At 45.1% G+C, this 22,380-nt stretch overlaps 1 protein-coding gene across 1 annotated transcript in view; it reads left to right on the forward strand.

The window, feature by feature from the left end:
* The window catches only part of LYSMD2 (LysM domain containing 2), a 43,011-nt gene that overhangs the window by 8,612 nt on the left and 12,019 nt on the right, over positions 1-22,380 (forward strand). Inside the window, exon 2 of the mRNA XM_083183907.1 lies at positions 17,002-17,345. Within this exon, the coding sequence (XP_083040033.1) occupies positions 17,002-17,345 (344 nt within the window). The remainder of the gene's footprint in view (positions 1-17,001; positions 17,346-22,380) is intronic.

A 22,380-nucleotide genomic window follows, 5' to 3' on the forward strand; every position in this document is an offset into this window, starting at 1 on the left:
CTGCACAGGGACCGCGTAACCCCCTGCCTACACTAGGCAAAGAGGTTTGGACATTCCCCAATGTCAGTCTCAGTATAAAACGCAGGTAAGCTCCGGCGCCATTACGCTGGGCGGAGCTTACCCAGAGTGAGACCAGCTCTGTGAGGGCACCAAAACCTGCCCTGGCTGCTGGAAACGCCATTGTACTGCTCCAGACACTCCTCAGCGGTGTGGATCAGAGGGAATCTGCTTGCAGAGACAGCTTCAGGTTTTCAGCGCTTGTGTACTTGTGCACTTGCCTGCTTACACTGTAAAGTACTGTTATTGATTACTGTACTGTATTACCAGCTCTTCTAATCGGAGAGCTAAGGTTATCAGGTGTATTGGTCTCCTCCATTATCCTCTGTACACCACCCCACTGGCTTGTTAAGCTGTACAAGATCAGATAAGGCTACACATAGTATTTATCTGGATTATATCACACTGCATATCCACTGTGTGTGCGCGGTGTGTGAGGGGAGACTGTTTGTTTGTCACAATGGTGAGGAAACTTACATGTATGGTGTGCAGTGATAAGTTTGTGCCAGCATCTTCATCACAGGTTACTTGTGAGCCATGCATGTCCCCACAAAGTACTGGGGTTCCCCCACAGCTTACTGGGCAGCAGAGTAGCACGCAGGACAGCTCACAAGAGCCTGCCTGGGCTACAGGAATGAAAGCCATGCTTGAAACTGTGACTACACAGTTAACTGCTACTGCAGCACAGACCCAGAGAGTACAAAGGGAGCTGGCTATCCTCTCTGCCAGAGTGGATGTAATCACTCCTACCCCTGGGGATACTCGCAAGAGAAGGGCCCCCTCTCAAACCCCTGATTCTGGGGCTGATGATGGGGATGACGATGTTGATGTGGATGATGCAGACGCAGGTGAGGAGGAGCCTGATGCTTCACAGTCACTGTTGCGGGGCACAGAGCCATTAATTATGGCAATCAGGGAGGTGTTGGACCTTCCCTTAGCTGAATCCACAGCAGGGGATGCCTTTTTTGATACTCAGAAAAAGCAACAGGTAGTTTTCCCTGAGCAGTCTGACCTGGAAAGTACATTCAAGTCAGCGTGGAATAACCCAGAACTGAGGTTTAAAGTGGCTAAAAAGTTTAAATCCACGTTCCCCTTTGATCCTGAGGGACGTAAGGTGTGGGAGGAGCCACCAGAGGTTGATTCTTCTGTGTCTCGCTTAGCCAAACAAGATGGTACTCCCAGTACCAGGGTCGTCTTCACTAAAAGATACCACGGACAGAAAGGTTGAAAACACCTTGAAGTCCATTTTTACTGCTAGTGGCGCGTGTCAGCGTCCCGTATTAGCAAGTTGCTATATGGCCAAGTCTATATACACGTGGGCCTCCCAGATCCAGGAAGGTCTTCTGGGCGATATGACAGTAGCACAGGTGTCTGAGAAATTACACCATATTCAGGACACTGCTAAAGTTCTGTGTGAAGCGCAGAAAGAGTTAGGAGCCATTAACGGCCGTAACTCAGCCATGGCGGTGTCAGGGCGCAGATCCCTCTGGCTCCGGCAGTGGGTAGCTGACGCTGACTCCAAACGGAGTGTAGAAAACCTCCCCTTCACAGGTGGCAGGTTATTTGGGAGTGATTTGGACGAGTTAATCTCTAAAGCCACGGCGGGAAAGTCCACTTTCCTACCATCAACTCCACAGGCGCCGAAGCGTCCCTTTCAAGCTCACTCCCAGCAGTCCTTTCGGGCAAGTAAATTCCGCCCTAAAGCCAGGGGTGGTTCAAATGCTGCAAGAGGCTCCCGTGGTAAATTCAGGAAGCCTTCTACTTCGGCCACCGCAGAGCGGCCATCCGGGGCAGCTGCAGGTAAACCCGCAGCATGACGGTGGGGCTCCACCATTAGCTCCGGCAGAGGTGGGAGCCAGACTGGCGTTCTTCGGCCAGGTTTGGGAAGCCTCGTGCCTCAATACTTGGGTGCAGGCTCTTATTACGCACGGCTACAAGCTGGAGTTTGCAGTACAGCCACCTCAGAGGTTCTTCAAATCAGGCCTCCCAGCGTCCCCAGAGGACCAAGTGGTGTTGCAGCAAGCAATCCAAAAGCTGGTACAGGCCAAGGTGATAACCCGGGTCCCTCCCCTAGAGAGGGGGCAGGGTTATTACTCGAACCTATTTGTAGTTCCAAAACCGGACGGGTCAGTACGCCCGATTCTGAACTTAAAATCCCTAAATCCCTTCTTGAAAGTAACCAAATTCAAGATGGAGTCCTTGCGGGCCGTGATAGCGGCACTGGAGGAGGGGGAGTTCTTGGCGTCCTTAGATGTGAAGGACGCCTACCTTCACATTCCCATATAGGCCCCTCATCAGAAATACCTGAGGTTTGCGCTGCTAAACGAGCACTATCAGTTTCGCGCACTGCCTTTCGGCTTGTCCTCAGCCCCGCGCATATTCACCAAGGTGATGGCGGAGATGATGGTGGTTTTAAGGAAAAAGGGTATCTGTGTGATACCATACTTGGACGACCTGCTGGTAAAGGCGCGGTCGCCACAGGAATTACAGACAGCCTTACAAGTTACCATACGGACCCTATCGGGTCATGGTTGGCTCCTGAACCTAGCAAAGTCCTCTCTGATCCCTTCACAGAGACTCCAGTTCCTGGGGATGGTGATGGACACGGCTCTCATGAGAGTGTCCCTGCCACAGGACAAGGTGTTGGACATCCAGCAGCTGGTCACAGACTTGCTGAGAACCCCCCAGGTGACGGTGCACCAGTGCATTGTCCTATTGGGAAAGATGGTCGCCTCTTTCGAGGCTCTCCAATTCGGGAGGTTTCACAGCAGGATTTTCCAGCTCGACCTCCTGGGAAAGTGGTCCGGTTCACACCGCCAAATGCACCGGCGAATTGTGTTGTCATCTCGGACCAGACTGTCACTACAGTGGTGGCTCCACACGCCCAACCTGCTGGCAGGGCGTCGGATTGGCATCCAGGATTGGGTCTTAGTCACCACGGATGCAAGCCTCACGGGATGGGGGGCAGTGACCATGGGTCAGTCCTTTCAGGGCAAGTGGACCCTATGGGAAACACGCCTCCATATCAACAACCTGGAGTTACGTGCTGTGTATTACGCACTTCTGAAGGCGGCCCCTCTCCTCAGCGGCCAGGCGGTCCGCATCCAATCAGACAATGCCACTACTGTGGCATTCCTGAACAGACAGGGCGGGACCAAAAGCAGGCCCTGTATGAGGGAAGCATCGAAGATCCTGTCCTGGGCAGAGAGTCACTGCCAGGCGCTCTCGGCCATATTCATACCCGGGGTGGACAACTGGGAAGCAGATTTCCTCAGTCGCCACGAGCTCCACCCCGGGGAATGGAGTCTACACCACCAGGTGTTCAGTTCTCTGGTGGCCCGGTGGGGGACCCCACTGGTAGACTTGATGGCATCAAGGAACAACTGGAAAGTATCCAGGTACTTCTCGAGGGCAAGAGACCCTCAGGCAGAAGGAGTGGACGCCCTCTCCATACCGTGGACGTTCAACAGCCTGGTGTATGTCTTCCCACCGATTCCCCTAGTGGCTCGGGTGCTAAGGAAGATAAGAAAAGACGGAACCGAGGTGATTCTGGTGGCTCCAGACTGGCCACGAAGAACGTGGTACCCGGAGCTTCTAAGTCTGCAAAGGGACTCGTGGCGCCTACCCCTGCAAAGAGATCTACTCATGCAAGGACCGTGCGTCTTCCAGGCCTTGGAACAGCTGCGTTTGACGGCCTGGAAGTTGAACGGCAGATCCTAACTCAGAAGGGGTTTCACACTTCGGTCATCAGAACTATGACAAGTGCAAGAAAACCGGTAACGGCTGCACATTACCACCATATCTGGAAAAGATATGTGGGTTGGTGTGAACAGGAAAAGTTTACTCCTTCAGAGTTTAAACTGGAAAGGTTTCTTAGCTTTCTACAAGCAGGTCTGGAGCTGGGCCTACGTCTAGGCTCTTTGAAAGTGCAGGTATCTGCATTATCTGTTTTTTTCCAGAGGAAACTGGCTAATATACCTGAAGTGCAGACATTTCTGCAAGGAGTGTTGCATATACAGCCTCCTTTTGTGGCCCCTACTCCACCGTGGGACTTGGATGTCGTTCTGAAGTTCCTTAAATCCTCCTGGTTTGAGCCCTTGGAGGAAATTGACCTGAAATATCTAACATGGAAGACAGTGGTCTTGCTAGCCCTAGCTTCGGCTAGGAGGGTCACGGAGCTAGGGGCATTGACTTGCAAGAGTCCATATTTGATATTCTTTGAAGACAGGGCAGAATTACGCACTAACCCGCGCTTTCTACCCAAAGTGGTGTCTGCGTTCCATGTGAACCAGCCAATTGTGGTTCCAGCTGGTGGGCCTCATTCTGAGGTGCCAACGTCTTTGGACGTGGTGAGGATTCTCCGTGTCTACATCAGGAGAACAGCGAGGATTCGCAAAACTGATGGACTTTTTGTCCTCTATGACGCCCAAAAGATTGGGCATCCTGCTTCCAAGCAGTCTATTGCACGGTGGATATGTGCAACCATTAAACAGGCTTATGTGGTAGCAAAGCTGCCCATGCCGGTTGGGGTGAAAGCTCACTCGTTCTGTGGGGACATCCTGGGCGGCTGCCCGAGGAGTTTCGGCCTTACAATTGTGTAGAGCAGCCACATGGTCTGGCCAACACACTTTTGTCAAATTCTACAAGTTTGACGCTCTGGCCACTGAAGATACTCAGTTTGGGCAAGCGGTGCTGCGGCAATAGGTTCCGCACAATCCCGCCCGTTCTGATATCTTTGGTATATCCCCATCGTTAAGAACGACTCCCTGTATCCCATAAGAATGATAGAGAAAATAGGATTTTAATACCTACCGGTAAATCCTTTTCTCGAAGTTCTTATGGGATACAGGGCGCCCGCCTCTGTGCGGAGGTTTGCCTTGCTCACTTTGTGAGTTGTGGACCAATACTGGGTCCTTCTGCTACCCCTTTGTTCCTGGCGGACATAAGGGTGTAGGTTACCTAGGTAACTTACTGTTACATAGTGTACCTTAAAGGTTCACGAGTGTAAATTGTCACTTAGGTGATAATTCCTAAATACATTGTTCCAGTGGGAACACAGTTCAAAAAAGTTGTCATGTTGACATATTCTTAGGCCTTAGACTTCCCAGGTTCTGGGGTTGCTAATGTGGTCTGTTATGTTGAATGTTGGGTGTGCTGGATGAATCTCACCACGATAAATATACACATATTCCTCTCATATTGTTGTTCTCCTTCGGCACAGTTCACTTAACTGAAGCTAGAGGGAGGGGAGCAGAGGGGAGGAGCCAGTACACCCTGTATAAAGTTTTATATGTGCCTGTCTCCTTCGGATAAGCTCTTTTCCCCATCGTTAAGAACGACTCCCTGTATCCCATAAGAACTTCGAGAAAAGGATTTACCGGTAGGTATTAAAATCCTATTTTTTAACTGTACATAAGAGTAAAGTCCCATACTCCCTTGCCGATGCCCCCCACCACTGATATTGGATACACAATTGACGATGTTAGCATCGAGGTGAGCGGTGGCGGGGGGGCGGGGGTTTGATCATTAATGAGGACCTTCCTCGCCCGGATATGCTGGATGAGGGAGGGGGTCGTTAATGACGTGCGTTATTGCGCATCCTTAATGTCAAGGAGTGTCCACAATATCGCTCAGAAAGCCCTTCAGAGCGATATTGTGAGCAATATCACCTAGTGCATATGGGGCTTTATTCTCTCAGCCAGGCAAAATCAATAGGCTACCCCTAAAGGCAGCATTTTTTTTAAGCTTTGGGTTCCTTTGTAACTTCTTGCTAATTGCCAATGATGTAGGCATCTCTGAAAAATATATTGGCGAATAGGTGTGTAGGAATATGCGCCCTAGGCACATGGAACAGTGCTCCTGGAAAGTAAGGGGGACAGGAGACACTGTGTAAGACATAAATCATGTATATGCCATGCTCCAAAAGCCAATCAGCTATCTATTGGTAGAACACAGAATAAAGACAATATAACCGCTTCGGTAGGTCAAGCTCACCATCTACAAGTAACCTACGTAACTTTGCATTAGAATTGCGTCCATTCATCCAAATACATTTCTGAAACATTTTATGGAGTTTTTTTAATAACTGATCAAGAGATAAGTATGACCAACATTTGCATAGTGTCAGATAATTACTAAAAGATAACTGTTTAATAACAGTATGAATACACAAGTATTTAAACTGAGTGGTTAGATTAGGGCCTAGTTGCAACATTTCCAATTTTAATTTATATTCTTTTTTTTTTTTTTTTAAATGGATCCATATTGTAAAATAATGTGTAATACCACTGAGAGTAAAGAGATTGGATCAGTTAAAATGAGCAACATATTGGGGGGGGGGGCAAAACCAAGGTCAACTTTGACAATCATAATGCCTTGATAAAGTGGGGATGGACCCAATGCAATAGCTAATTGGGTACTCTTTACCTAGAACGGCGCCCGCGATTAGCATCGCGGGTACATTAAAAACGGGTGCGACGCGATGCCCGCGATTTTCCCATAGGGATCAATGTTAAAAATCAGATTGGACGCGATTTTAGTGTTAAATGCCTCAATGCCCGCGATTTTTACATAGGAAACAATGTTAAATGGGCCACAGAGCCCTAATAGTCCCCCTGAAGTCTTAAATGGCCCCCACAATTTTAAACGCCACCCCACGATCAACGTGAACCCGAAGCGTGGCGAGCGGCGGCGGTACACGTCCTCCGACCTTTTCATACCCCCACTATCCACGTCGGCGTGGAGTTGAGAATAGAATAGTGTGGCGAGCGGACGCGGATACCTTCACAGTTATACGCGTCCCCTCGCGGGCTTCACAGGTGTTCGTGGCGACGCGGACACCTGTGAAGCCCGCGAGGGGACGCGTTTACCTGTGAAGGTATCCGCGTCCCCTCGCGGGGCTCGCTGCGCTCGCCACGCTTCGGGCTCGGTGGCTCGCTGCGCTCGCCACACTATTCTATTCTCAACTCCACGCCGACGTGGATAGTGGGGGTATGAAAAGGTCAGAGGACGCGTACCGCCGCCCCTCGCGGGCTCGCTGCGCTCGCCACGCTTCGGGTTGACGTTGATCGTGGGGTGCCGTTAAAAATTGTGGGGGCCATTTCAGACTTCAGGGGGACTATTAGGGCTCTGTGGCCCATTTAACATTGTTTCCTATGGAAAAATCGCGGGCATTGAGGCATTTAACACTAAAATCGCGTCCAATCTGACTTTTAACATTGATCCCTATGGGAAATCGCGGGCATCGCATCGCACCCGTTTTTTTGTGCATTCGATGGTCGCTATGGGCGCCGTTCTAGGTAAAGAGTCCACATCCACATGCTTTTGAACTCTATTGGGTACATTTGCAAGCAAGTGTCTTCACTGCAGAACATTGCATCCCTTGTGTGTGGGATTGTCTTATAGGTAAATTCAACCAAATATCTGATCTGTGTAAATAACAACAGTACCTTGCCTGTGTGTAGTGAGGCATGTATTTTTTTATTCTAAAAGAGATATAGTATCCTGGAATGCCAGAACTGTTTTTGTAAGCCACTTTTATTGCTCTGTATAGCAGGGGGTGGGGACTGAGGGTGTAGATTCCAATTATTGGAAATTGGGAAGAAGGCATTGTTAGAGTATATTAGTTCTCATTGCATACGGCTGTGGCCGGATAGGCTGTGGCCATAGTTTAGCTGTGGCCCTGTATTGAAGTGGGCCGTTTTCAAGTGGGAAAACAGAGTCATAACTACGAGTGTTATACCTGCGTTACACCGAAGGAAAACTGAAGGCAACCTACTACAAATCAACAAAAACACACATGGACTGCATTGATACCTCAAGAGTATGTAATTCATCTCCAATATGCTCTCTTTATTTCTGTGTTATGCAAACTCTTGTATGATTTGAAAAGTTCTGATTTAATGAATTGTTGGTAATTGTTATTACTTGTTGGGTGAGGTTGTTCAGTGAAGTATAGTTTAGTGTTGCATTCTGCCTGATGTCTAAACACAGTGCAAATTATCTCCTTTGACCATTTGGCCATTAGTGTTCAGGTGTAGCCTGACCTGAACAGACTCACTATATTCTTAGAATTAGTGACCTGCAGCTTTTCTAAACAGTAAAAAATAAAAACAGACATTGAACAACATCAGCAAACAGGTAATTTCAACTTTAGATTTCGATTTTGTACTGTATGAACATGGCTAGGAATAACAGATGCACAGGCAAAATTTTAAAAACTATGTGTGCAAATGCTAGAAGCCTAGGAGACAAAATTCCCGATCTAATTGCAATAATGACAAGGGATGACCTAGACATTGTGGCTATCACAGAGACATGGTGGAATGAGAACCATGGCTGGGACGTAGCTATACCAGGATACAATTTATTTAGGAAGGACAGAATGGGAAGAATCGGAGGAGGGGTAGCAATGTATGTAAAGAAAAACATAAATGCTACTTTAATACAAAACATTGAAGAAAAAACTGAGGCCCTTTGGGTGACCATAGAAATGGGGGAGAAGGACATTATTCGTACTGGGGTCATCTATAGGCCACCAGGCCAGGGGCAGGATTTGGACAGGAGCCTATTGCTTGATGTCACTAAAATGGCTTTAAAGGGAGAGGCCATAATCATGGGAGACTTTAATCTACCTGATGTGAATTGGGAGGAGTCTTTTGCAAGATCATCTACAAGTGGCAAATTTCTAAATTCCCTACAGGGAGCCTCTCTCAAGCAATTGGTGAGGGAGCCTACTCGCAAAGACTCAATATTAGATTTAATACTCACAAATGGTGACAGGATATCAGACATATATGTGGGTGAGAACCTGGGATCCAGTGATCATCAAGCAGTATGGTTTAGTATCAAGGCAGGGTCCAACTCCAGTCACACAAAAACTAAGGTGTTGGATTTTAGGAAGGCTGACTTTGCAAAAATGGGGAGATGTTTAAGCGACTCATTAGCGGATTGGATGAACTTGAAAGGAGTGCAGGAGAGGTGGAGAAAATTAAAAAGTGCAATACTAAAGGCAACGGACCTTTTGTATCAAAAGGGTTAAGAAAAGTACCAGGAAAAGGAAGCCAGTGTGGTTTACAAAAGAGGTATCAACTAGTGTAAAAGCAAAAAAGATGGCCTTTAGGACATACAAGCAGACTCAAAATAATAATGACAAAGAAGTGTATCTTGCCAGACGCAAAGAGGCTAAGAAAGTGATCAGGCGTGCCAAGGCACAAGCTGAGGAGAAAATGGCTCAGTCGGTAGATAAAGGAAACAAAACTTTTTTTAAGTTATATAAGTGAAAGGAGAAAATCAAATGGAGGAATAATAAGACTGCGGACAGACACTGAGAATTTGGTGGAGGGAGACAAGGCAATTGCAGATCATCTAAATAATTACTTTTGCTCTGTATTCACTATAGAAGGAGAAGGGAAGGGACCACAGTTAAGTTGCAAGGACATTCATAAAAATAAGGTAGATGGAGGTACATTTACTAGGGAGAAAGTCCTAACAGAACTTTCAAGACTGAAAGTGGATAAATCAATGGGGCCAGACGGAGTGCATCCAAGGATACTAAAAGAACTAAAAGATGTGTTGGTAGCGCCATTAACAGATTTATTCAACCAGTCACTAGATACAGGTGCAGTTCCAGAGGACTGGAGAAAAGCAAATGTAGTTCCACTGCACAAAAGCGGAAGCAAAGAAGAAGCAAGTAACTACAGACCAGTGAGCCTTACATCAGTAGTAGGGAAAATAATGGAAACACTATTAAAATAAAGAATAGTGGAATATCTTAAATTAAACAACTTACAGGATCCAAAACAGCATGGTTTTACTGCAGGGAGATCATGCCAAACAAGTCTCATTGACTTTTTTGACTCCGTGACCAAAATACTAGATGAAGGGGGGGCTGTAGATGTGGCATATCTAGACTTTAGTAAAGCATTTGACACTGTCCCACATCGCAGGCTGCTAAATAAACTTGAAAGTGTGGGATTGGATTATAAAACAATTAAATGGATAAGAACCTGGTTGCAGGATAGGAAACAGACAGTTGTCGTAAATGGAGTGCATTCTATGGAGGGACATGTTACCAGTGGAGTACCCCAGGGATCTGTACTTGGACCAGTGCTCTTTAATATCTTTGTTAGTGACATTGCAAATGGTATTGAAGGGAAAGTATGCCTTTTTGCAGATGATACAAAGATATGCAACAGAGTAGACACACCAGGAGGGGTAAATCAAATGACTGATGATCTAAATAAACTTGAGAATTGGTCAAGAGAATGGCAACTACAGTTTAATGCTAAAAAATGCAAAATTATGCACTTGGGACTTAAAAACCCAAAGGCTCAATATAGTATCAAGGGTACTATAATGGAAACTACTGAGGAGGAAAGAGATCTAGGAGTCACTATTTCAAGTGACTTAAAGGCAGGGAGGCAATGTAACAAAGCAATGAGGAAGGCTAGTCAGATGCTTGGTTGCATAGGGAGAGGAATCAGTAGCAGAAAAAAAGATGTAATAATGCCACTTTATAGGTCATTGGTACGACCTCATCTGGAATACTGTGTCCAGTTCTGGAGGCCATATCTTCAGAAGGATATAAATACATTGGAGAGTGTACAAAGAAGGGCAACTAAAATGGTTCATGGCCTGCATCACAAAACTTACCTGGATAGACTAAAAGATCTTAACATGTATAGTTTGGAGCAGAGAAGGGAAAGGGGCGACATGATAGAAATCTTCAAATATATCAAGGGTTTTAACATAGTACAGGTGGGAAATTTTCTTCAAAGGAAAACAAGTAATAAAACACGAGGACATGCACTGAAACTGGAGGGAGGTAGGTTCAGGGGAAATGTTAGAAAGAATTACTTCACAGAAAGGGTAGTGGATAAGTGGAATAGCCTCCCATCAGAGGTGGTAGAGGCTAAGACAGTAGAACAGTTTAAACATGCTTGGGATAGGCATATGAATATCCTTACAAAGAAATAAGGATTCAAAAGGGTTGAGTTTACCTGAAGGGTAAAAAAGGGGCAGACTAGATGGGCCAAATGGTTCTTATCTGTCGTCAAATTCTATGTTTCTAAGAGTACCGCTAATTGTTCTAACACTACAGCAAATATCAAGAGGCAAAGGGGGCAGGCCTGCCTCGTTCATCTATGGATCACAAAGAATCTGAAAGAAAACCATTGCATCAAATATTTGGGGATTGTGAATAAAGTATTTGTAGAAATGGTATAAATTTGTCAGGTAGACTGAATTTGTGAAGAGAGTAAAACAAATTATCCCATTTTTCTGCATCTAATGACAACATCGCCTTAGGCGGCATACTACTGGAAGAATGAATATCTCGTAACAGCTGCTAGTACTCTCTGTATATTGACAGTGGCATTTCTACCAAGAATGAAACTTATTTGGTCAGTGTGGATAATGGCTGGTTTTTCAATCTGGAGAAAAAGGGGTGCCGGACGGGTTCCCGACAGTCGTTTACCCGACGTCGGGATCCCGACAGTCAAAACGGCGACAGCCGGGTGGCCGACGGCCACCCGCTATTTTCCCTCGTGGAGGTCCACAACCCCCATAGAGGGAGAATAGAATAGGTAGCTCGCGTAGCGAGCCACCGTGCCTGCAAGGGGCTTTTTTGCGCTCGCCATGCTGTCTGACTCTGGGCAGTCGGGATAATGACTGTCTGAGTCCCATACCACACCCGAGAAAAAGAAGGGGTGCGTGTATCTCAGTGCGCCCTGGCTGCTAAGAAGGTTCAGATTTCAAAAGGGAGTTTCTTCAGCACCCCAAAACACAGTGGCATGTATTCTAAAAGAAGTGAAATAAACCTTCACCAGCGCCAAGAGACCAAGTGAAAGAGTATACTTTCCTTATTGATACATTACATTCCTTGTATGTACAAATCTGCACCAATAGTCCTCTTATGCTTCAAACATTTTTTTTTTTATATCTGTCTGCCAATGTCTTTTGTCAGCATATTATAATCAATATTAAGTAAGGATATCGGGTGGTAAGAACTCGTTTAAATAAGTTCCTACCTGGCTTAGGAAGCACATTAAGCATAGCTGAATTTAAATTAGGAGGCCAACACGGTAGTATAGAATGAGATGAGTATGGGTATGATTCTGGGAGTCAATTTTTTTTTTAGTACATAGTGGTATATCTGTCTGGATCAGGGGCTTTTCAAGTTCTTATTAAGCCTCATACACACAGTGAGATTAAGGCCCTTATTCTGGTTCACTCGCAAAGGTAAATTCCTTCTCAAATGGTCAAAACCATGTGCACTGCAGGTGGGGAAGATGTAACTTCTGCAGATAGTTAGATTTGGGTGGGGTTTTACTTTAAAGTGAGATCTATATTGCAGTGTAAAAATAAAGCAGTCAGTATTTTCCCTGCACAGAAACAAAATAACTCACCCAAATCTAATTCTCTCTGCACATTACATCTGCCCCCCTGCAGTGCACATTTTTTTTGTCCATTTGAGAAGAAATTTGCCTTTGCGAGTGAACCAGAATAAGGGCCATTGACTGGTGGCCAATTTTGACTAGATGCACAAGAGATTTTGGCTTGATGCACTGGAGGTTTTGACTAAGAAATTTTGTCTAAGTAATGATAGTCTATGATCTCCTAGTGTGTACACCCCTTTAGTCCAGGAAACTTTGAAATGAGTTATGGGAGCCACCAAGGACTCTGCCATTGCAACAGTTATGTGAAGGACTGGCTTCCTAAAAACTTGAAGTGGCTTGGGAAGACTAGGGTGTACACACTGAGATTTTGACTAGATAGTTAAAATCTCCTAGGTTAGCCAACCTCTCCCAGTTTTTCACCTGATTAGATACTGATGCTAATTAGTATCTAGATGGGGAATATAAAGAAATGCACAGTAGAAATCTGGGTAGTATCTGGGAGCCCGATTTTAAGATCGGGTCAGAAAATTGCATGCGAGATCGCATGCAATCGATGCGATTTTTCATAGGATTCAATGTTAACAAGGTCCTGTTCATTTCCCCACTATCCAAGTGGGCATAGAGTTGATTTTATATAGCGTGGCAAGCCACCGAGCCCAAAGCGTGGCGAGCAGCCGCGGATTACTTAAAATGTTTTCCGCGTCCCCTCGCGGGGCTCGCTGCGCTCGCCACGCTATATAAAGTCAACTCTATGCCCACTTGAATAGTGGGGAAATGAACAGGACCTTGATAACATTGAATCCTATGAAAAATCGAATCGCATCGGATTGCATGCGATCTTGCATGCAATTTCGATTCGATTTTGCCGAAAAATCGCATTGAATCGCATCTGATTGTATAGGGTATGCCTATACAATCACAAAATCGGGCGCCCAGATACTATATAAGTACCGAAATCTGTAAGGACTGATGCAGTTTTGGGCATTCAACCCTGTGAGGGAGCCATCCGGCTTGCAGAGAGGTCGAAAAGCCATGGGAGGTCTCTGACCACGTAGAATTAGTAAGAAATCAACTCTATCTATTGCCAAATGCAATTTCCAAAAGGAAATGCTATTTTCCATTTTGGAAAGTAGTCCCTCAATGTGTTTTTAAAGATTTTTTTTTTTGTTTTGTTTTATTTTCTGTAGTTTACTCTAAGAGAACAAAGCTCAAGTACATTTAAGTGAGATCAAATGACCTGTTAAAACTAGCAGCCAGGAGGAGTTGCAAGTGCTATGTAGTACCCAGTACATATCTCCTGATGTGAAACATGGGGTCTCTCGTTTGATTTCCACAATTTCATATGTGTCTCTTAGGACCTGCAGTTATACAAATCACTGGGGAATACTGTATCATAGGTCCCCATTCTTCACCAGCCATGAATGACCCATTAGTCAGATGCCCAGTATGGGCCTTGGAATTGGTATAACCGATCTTTCATCTATCAGGGAATACCGTCACCTCTGGGGTGCCGGACAGGGTCGCGACAAGCATTTACCCAACGTCGGGATCCCGACTGTCAAAACACCGACAGCAGGGTTCCCGACGGCCACCTGCTATTTTCCCTTGTGGGGGTCCACGACCCCCATAGACGGAGAATAGAATAGGTGCCTTGCGTAGCGAGCCACCGTGCCCGCAGCATGGCGAGCGCAGCGAGCCTGCAAGGGAGGTAATTCTGACAGGGGTCAGGTAAGTATACTTATCCTACCCCCCTGACTCCTTCCCTTCCAGCTGCCTGACCATAATCTCTATACTTTAAGGTGCATAACACTAACCTTCCCCTCCCCTAAAACTCACCGCACGCTAGCACTGCCTGCATACTTAGTGGTCAGCTTCGCAGCAGACGGGATTCCAGCACCAGCATCCTAATTGATGTCGGGATTTCGGAGGCATGTCTCCGGCGGTGGTATACTGAGCGTCCGCATTCTGAACACATCCCGTCAGCAGGCCTAATGCTCAAACAAGCAGCAGAGCAGCAGAAATCAAGGGTTAAGTGCCGTTGTAGGCAGTGGGGAGGATATGTGTATAAATAAGTGAAGGAAAAGTGCAAGAGTGAAGCGGATCCTGGTTGTGAAAGATTTAAATCTAAAATAGGCAGACAGACTGGAATGACACGGAGGAGGTACGTTGGTTTAGGCTAAGCGCTTTGTTGAGAAAGCTAGTCCTGGGGGTCTGGTAGAAACTGTGTGGATAATTTGCAAAGGAGAGAATTGAGTGGTAGGGAGCAGCGTAGGCACAATCTTGGAGGTAGAAGTGGGTGGAATTAATACATTGTCAGAGGCATTATTCATTTGTGGGGTGAAGCAGGAGTGTGAAGGGAAATAAGGTCAGTGATTGTAAGTGGGAGAGGATTGGGGGGGGGGGGAGTGCTGTCTGTGTAAGTGAGTGTAATGAGTTTGAGTTGGGTCCTGAATGGGAAGAAGATGTTTAGTGCTTGTAGGAGGCAGATATAGTGACTAGAGTAAATTAACTACTGAACTACTGCCCTCTCTATCCAGCCATCACTGTTCCTGATTTTTATTTTTATTTTGTGTGTGTATCTTCATATAAATCATCATGTTGCTTGTACTCCAGCGTCAAGTTATGTGTCGGGTCACTTTTCTCTGTGTAAATGATCTTACCAGTTACTCATCCTATGGAAATGTGTTTTTTGCAGCGTCCATTTTAGGAATGCCATTGGACCTTCTTTACTGTAAAGAGCCTCATAATAGTCTAATTATTTAATTAACTTTCAGGAAATAGCTGCAGTGCAGTCAATATTTCCACTGAATACACGAGGCAGATATAAGCATTAGCATATTTCCTGTTGCAGTCTCTGGTAAAGGTTTTAATTAATATCTTTTTAATACCTGCATAATTATTCAAGTTAAAATAGTGGTAAAAACAGTTTTTTTTTACTGTAAAGAAACATTAATGCCTTACATTCCAAGGAAAATAAGTATAAAACACATATGAGTAAGCGCATTCTGTAAATCCCTGTAAGCATACATACAGCCTGGCCCAATCACCTTCTCTTGTAAATTCTAAGTGGAATGACACAGAAGCTTCTGTTTACCATTTGTCACAGAAAAAGCTTATTGATTGCCTGAGAGGAGAGATGAGCAAACATAACTGGGGGGTATAAAGCATCTTTCAGACCAGACATTGTACAAATCCAATTATATCCCTTTTTTGTCCTTTCTTTGGGTCCTGGCAGATAAGCATGCTTTCAGCAAACAAAAGTAATCTAGTCAATCTTCTAGGCTGAGCGTACCTAAAGGGTGTACTGACAGATTCATTGTGAGCTAGATACACTTTAAAATCCTAAGGGATGTTTAAATTCTGCTGATAATTATTGGCTAAAATCCTTTCGGCGCAGGGAAAGGTGCATTCAATGAAATAATTTACCCTGCACTAAAAATGTTGGTTTCGGGAACAGACACCCACTGATTTTGCGCAAAGTGTAGAATCAATGGGTTTTCCTCACACTTGAACCCCTAATTTTGGTGTTTTCTCAAGGATTTTACCTCAATGTTTATGGAGCTGTGAGGTTCAGTCTACAATCGGGCATTCACACGTGAGGTCATACACCCTTATTGAATTGCTCTTGTACCACAGTTACCAGCAGTGGTTAATCTAATACCCCCCCCCCCCCTTCCCTAATGTTAGTCGGAGCTAAACAATTAAAAATGGCACAGAGTGGGGTGCATCTCTAAAAGTGCCCTAACCAGGGCGCAGGCAATGTGGGTGTAGGAGCAGCCCAGATATTGTGTAGAACAGAAGGCTTCAATTAGGAGAGATGTTGGTGCCGTTCTAAAGTATCTAGTGAACTGTCTGACAGAGCAGAACAGCAGTAGAATAACATTCATTTTGCAATGAAAATCAGTCCAGCCGCTTAGTTCAAAATATACTGTAATGCTGTGTAGACACGGTGCGATTTGCACTATCAATTTTGACTATATAGTCGACATCGCACCATGCTATGCAGCACCCGATTCAGATTTGATCCTGATGCGTGGCATCAGAATCAAATGAAGAAATAAGCTGTGCAGCAGTCTATTTCTACTATCTCAGAACGGTTAATGCAGAATGGCCCCCCCCGCTTCCCCACCGCCCCTCCCTGCCAGCCAATGCTGGCCAGCCGCCCATATCGAATTGATAAAGAATCTATATCAGCCGCCGCCAGATTGGCCCCTTTGGACACACCATAAGTGTGAATGTTTGCTTGGTTCTCACAGTGAGGTAGTCCTCGGATTTCTGATACATGTGCTTTCGGATTTGCTACTGATAATCAACGTTGACAATTTTTAAGTGTTAAAGCTGAACCGGTTTTCTTGCATGTGGCAGTTACTGAGATCTTCAAACTCCCTTGTTAATTAGAACAAAGTAATATACATATTGAAGGTGTAATTCAAATGTACATCCCAGAATTCAGTGCAACAAATGGACTACTTCTACGTAATAAAGATACTTACAAGCATGCTTATAATTATAGTAAACTTATTATAGTATTCTCTTTGAATTTTAGATGGAGCAGATTAAGAGGGCCAACAAACTGTTTTCTACTGATTGTATCTTCTTGAAGAAGTCCCTAAATATTCCAGTTGTGTTGGAGAAAACCTCCTTATTTAATGGACTTAGCTTATTGGACTCGCCTGAAAATGAATTTCCAGATGATAGCAATATGCAGAGTGAGGAAATGGCATCTGTTCCAGCAAATAATGTGTCTACAACTAGCTCTCCGGAAATAAACCGACCCTTGGTGGGACAAGAGGAAGAGCTATCTGCCAAAGACTTTCTTCATAGACTGGACTTACAGATCAAGAGGTCGACACAGGCAGCCAAAAGACTAAAAGAAGAAGAATACCTCAGGTAAACACAAAGGCAGACTGTCACCATAAAACTGCATGTCTGTGTGTATTCAGATGTGATCTTACTTTGCTGTCAGCCTGACACATTCATTAGAATGGCACCAGTTCCCGTGTTAAGGTTTTGGGGTCCACATTGCAATAGAAAGTGCCATGTTCTTACACATTTATTGCAGACAAACAGTTATGTTTTGAGAGATCTTGCACATTTATAACATGGTGAATCACTGTATCCAATACTGTGGAGAGACCCATGCGGTTTTAGCAAAGCTTAGTAAGGACAAACCTGTATGTACATATTTGTGTGTTTTTATTTATTTATTTATTAAATAACCTATTCTTCGATACAAAATAGCTACTCTTCTCTAAAGGTGCATACACACAGAACGATGCCGGAATCGTTCCGACATCGTTCACGAGTGTTTCTAATTGTTCGTGTGTACACATGGAACGATTTGATACACTTCACAAAAGATTGGTCTATGATTTTTCTGCATCCCGGGAAGATCGTAGACCATGGTTAGCAATCGGCGGGTATGTGCATTAACAATGCATGGAACAATTGTAATGATTGGTCGTTTCCATCTATCGGGAATGCCCACATTATCCTTCAAATCGTTCCGTGTTTATGCACCTTTAGGATGTCAACCAGCATGGACCTAACAATAGAGGCGAATTATACTTACCGATAATTCCTTTTTCTTCATAGAGATCCCATGGCCGCCTTAACACTGGGATATTCCCATCCCCCATAGATTCAGACAGGACATTTTTCACTAGGACCGCCCACATTGGGTATAATAGCCCCCTCCTTGCTCTCCACTGTGTCTTTTAATGTCTCCGTAACACTGGTCCTGGAGAAAAAACACAACATTGCATAATACACAGGGAGGGTAACCAATGGCTGCCATGGGATCTCTATGAAGAAAAAGGAATTATCGGTAAGTATAATTCGCCTCTTTCTTCTACGATCCCCATGGCAGCCTTAACACTGGGACATACCCAAGTAAACACACGGGAGGGCTAAATCATGCATGTAATATTTATTTATATAGGCTTTTAAACAGCCAAAGTAGCCTCTTGTAAGACATGCTTCCCAAAGTGGGCAGTCGATACATTGAGTGCGTAGTGATTCGCAAAGGTATGAACTGACGACCAAGTAGCTGCTCTGCAGATCTCTGCCACTGACGCCTTCGCCTTATTCGCCCAGGAAGTGGAAATTGCCCGGGTAGAGTGTGCCTGAACAATAGGAGGAGCTGCTCTACCGGTCTTCTTATATGCAAACAGGATGGTTTCTCTGATTCATCTGGATATTGTCTGTTTCACCGGTGCTTTTCCTCTCTTCATTCCTTCCGGAATGACAAACAAGTGATTTGAAGTTCTGAAAGGTTTAGTTCTTTCCAGATAAATGGATATAGCTCTGACTAAGTCTAAAGTATGCCAGACTTCTTCCTCCTTGTTCTGCGGATTGGTACAGAACTCAGGTAGTGTTATCTCTTGGTTCAAGTGGAAGGAAGACACGACCTTAGGGACAAACTCTGGGTGTGTACGCAGTACTACCCTGTCTGGATATATTACTAGGTACGGTTCCTCTATCCAGAGGGCCTGCAGCTCACTGACCCGTCTAGCAGATGTGACTGCAACCAGAAACACCACCTTCCAGGTGAGGAATTTTTAGCGAGCACTCAGCTAAAGGTTCAAACGGATCCTTAGTTAAAACTGTCAGTAACAGGTTCAAGTCCCAAGGTGCTACAATGGCCTTAATTGGTGGTCTGATTCTCTTCATCGCCCTACCAAATCTTTTGACCATTTTGTCCTCCACCAGAGGTCTGTCTAATAAAACACTCAGAGCTAAAGTTTGTGCTTTGATGGTAGCTGTGGCTAGACCCATTTAAAAGCCTTCAAACAGGAACTGTAACACCTTGTCTGTGGGAATACATGCAAAGTCTCCTTTGAATTCACCCCAGGTAATAAACTTATTCCAAGTCTTATAATAGGCTGCTGAAGATACTTTCTTCCTAGCCTCCATCATCATTTCTGTGACTTGCGGTGATAGATTATGCTTTCTCAATTTCCATGCCTCTAGACACAATGTTGCTGGGTCTTGGTAAAACAGAGGTCCTTGGCTCAACAGGTCTGGTCTGTTCGGCAGTCTCCAAGGTTGCTGCATCGACATCCTTAGGGCATTGGTATACCACGCCCTCCTCGGCCAGCGAGGTAGAATTACTATCACCTGAACCTGGTCTTCCCGTATCTTCTTCAGTATTTTGGTTATTACTGGGAAGGGGGGGAAAACATAACCTAGGTTGAATGACCATTTGATCGCAAATGTGTCCAGTGCTTCTGCCTGAGGATGCCAAAATTTGCTCACCTTTCTGTTGGTGACTGTGGCCATCAGGTCCACCTCTGGCACCCCAAACCTCTTCACGATCTCTCTGAACACCTCCTGGTTCAGTTACCACTCTCCAGGCAGTATCGTCCTGCGGCTCAGGAAATCCGCCACTATATTTTTCTTTCCTGGAATGTAAACCGCCGAAATTGACAACAGATTCGATTCCGCCCAGTTCATGATCTTCTCCGATAATTTCATCAACTTTTGACTTCTGGTTCCCCCTTGATGGTTTACGTGGGACACCACTGTCACATTGTCGGTCATAATTCGGAGATGAGAGCCTCGAATCTTCATTTTGAGCATAGACATTGCCTGCCAAACAGCCTGCAGTTCTCTTGCGTTTGAGGAGTTCTTTGCCTCTTCCTGAGACCATTTCCCCTGAACCGATGATTCGCCTAGATGAGCTCCCCATCCTGACAGACTGGCGTCTGTTGTCAGTATTTGGAAGCTTGGATTCTCTAAACTGGAAGTTCTGCTCTCCAGATCTTCCGTCCACCATCTCAGGGATCTTCTCACTGGTTGTGGCAACTGTACAACATGATGGTCTTTGTACCCTCTTTTCAACAGCGGGAGCAGATACCACTGTAGCTGTCTTGAGTTCCACTGTGCCCAAGGTATAATCTTTATACACGACACCATCATCCCTAATAATTGTACTGCTTTTAGAAGTGGGATTCTTCTCTTCAGTAAGATCCATTCCGTCAGCTCTCTTATTCTCATACATCTTTCCACCGACAAGGCCACTGAGTACTCTCTGGTGTCTATCCTGACACCCAGAAATTGTATCCTCTTGGTAGGATCTAGTTGACTTTTCTCGTCGTTTATTATCCACCCGTGTCTTGTCAGCGTTTCTAGTGTAAGAGTTACACTCAGTCTCACTTCTTCCGCTGAGTCCCCAGCAATTAGCAAATCGTCTAAGTATGGCCAGATCTGGACTTTCTTCTTTCTTAGCTCCGCCATTAACGTGATCAGAACCTTCGTGAAAACTCTCGGTGAACTCTTCAGCCCAAATGGTAGGCATGTGAACTGAAAGTGCTGGCCTGCCACATAGAACCTCAGGAACTTCCTGTGACCTCTGTATACTGGAATGTGGTAGTACGCATCTCTTAGGTCTACTGAGGCTAGAAACTCGTTTCTCCTTATGCCTGATAATATGGAAGTCAGACACTCCATCCTGAATTTTATCTTCTTTATGAAGTAATTTAGCTCTCTTAGGTCCAGGATGGTCCTGAACCCACCTTTGGCTTTTTCCATTAAGAAGAGATTGGAGTAAAAACCTTCCTTGTGTTGGGTTTGTGGTACCTTCTCGATCACTTTCAGTTCTAATAGCTGTTCTATCTTCTCCCAGAGTGCCACTCTTTTCTGTCGATCTTCCGGTACCCTTGACTTCATAAACCTGCTGTGAGCTGGGAACTTCGCAAACTCTATGCGATAGCCTTCCTGAATTATACCCAACACCCATTTGTCTGTTATGGTGGATCTCCATTCTTCTGAAAATAGTGACAGCCTGGCTCCTACCTCCATCTTCTGGAGATAGTCATGATCTTCCTCCTCTATCAGTCTGGAATCGCCCATGAAAGGGCTGACGAAAGGATTGTCTCGAAGTGCTGGAACCTCTTCTATAGTATGGCCTGCCTGGTCTGTACGTTTTGGCCTCTTTGTATGACTGTTTTGTCGAAGCAGGGTAAGGGAAACGGTTCCTTCTATCTTGTGGGAGTCGAATCGATTTCCCTCCTGACAACCTCTGAATCATCGTGTCTAATTTAGACCCGAATAAGAACTTCCCTTCGAAGGGCAACGTTGACAATTTATTCTTAGAGTTGGCGTCTGCACTCCATGGTCTAAGCCATAGTGCTCTCCTGGCTGTGACCCCGGCGGCCATGGTCTTCGCTGAAAAGGACACAGAGTCTAATGAAGCCTCACATAGGTAGTCTATTGATTTCTGCATAACTTCAAGACTCTTCAACAAATATTGTTTTGATATTCTATCTTCTATGTCAGTATGAAGATTAGAAGCCCATAGCCTTAATGCTCTTGAGACAGATGCCACTGCCACCGTAGATTTAAGTGCCCCTGCAGAAGCTGAATGGACCTTACGTAAGGCGTTCTCAGTCTTCCTATCCATAGAATCCTTAAAGGCCGCCGAATCTTCAACTGGGATAGTGGACCTTGAGGTAAGTTCTGCCACTGCAGCATCTACCTTCGGCATTGAACACCAGCCTAAGAACTCGTCGTCCTTGTATGGGTACATCTTATCGACTCGATTACCTAGTGTCAATTTCTTGTCCATGTTCATCCATTCTTTAGCGATCATATCCCTCACCATAGTGTGGACTGGAAATGTTCTTCCCTTTTTCGGTCTATCCTCATATAAGGGGTTCTTCACTCCCGACGTACTCGCTTCTTCTTTGTAGTTCATTGCCTTGTATATATTTTTCAGCATACCTTCAACTAAATCTAGATTAAAGGTTCTGGTTTCCTCTAACTCCCCTTCATCTGTGGAGTTTTTCTCTGGCTCCTGACACTCTACCTCCTCAGCTGAGCCTTCCTCATTACTGAACTCCGCCTGAGCTCTGGATCTTTTGGGTGTTTTTGACTGCAAATATTCATCTTTTGAGACAAATGAGTCTTTCATCCATGCCATCAA

The sequence above is a fragment of the Crinia signifera genome, chromosome 4 (genome assembly GCF_055691185.1).
Source record: "Crinia signifera chromosome 4, ASM5569118v1, whole genome shotgun sequence".
Lineage (NCBI taxonomy): Eukaryota > Metazoa > Chordata > Amphibia > Anura > Myobatrachidae > Crinia > Crinia signifera.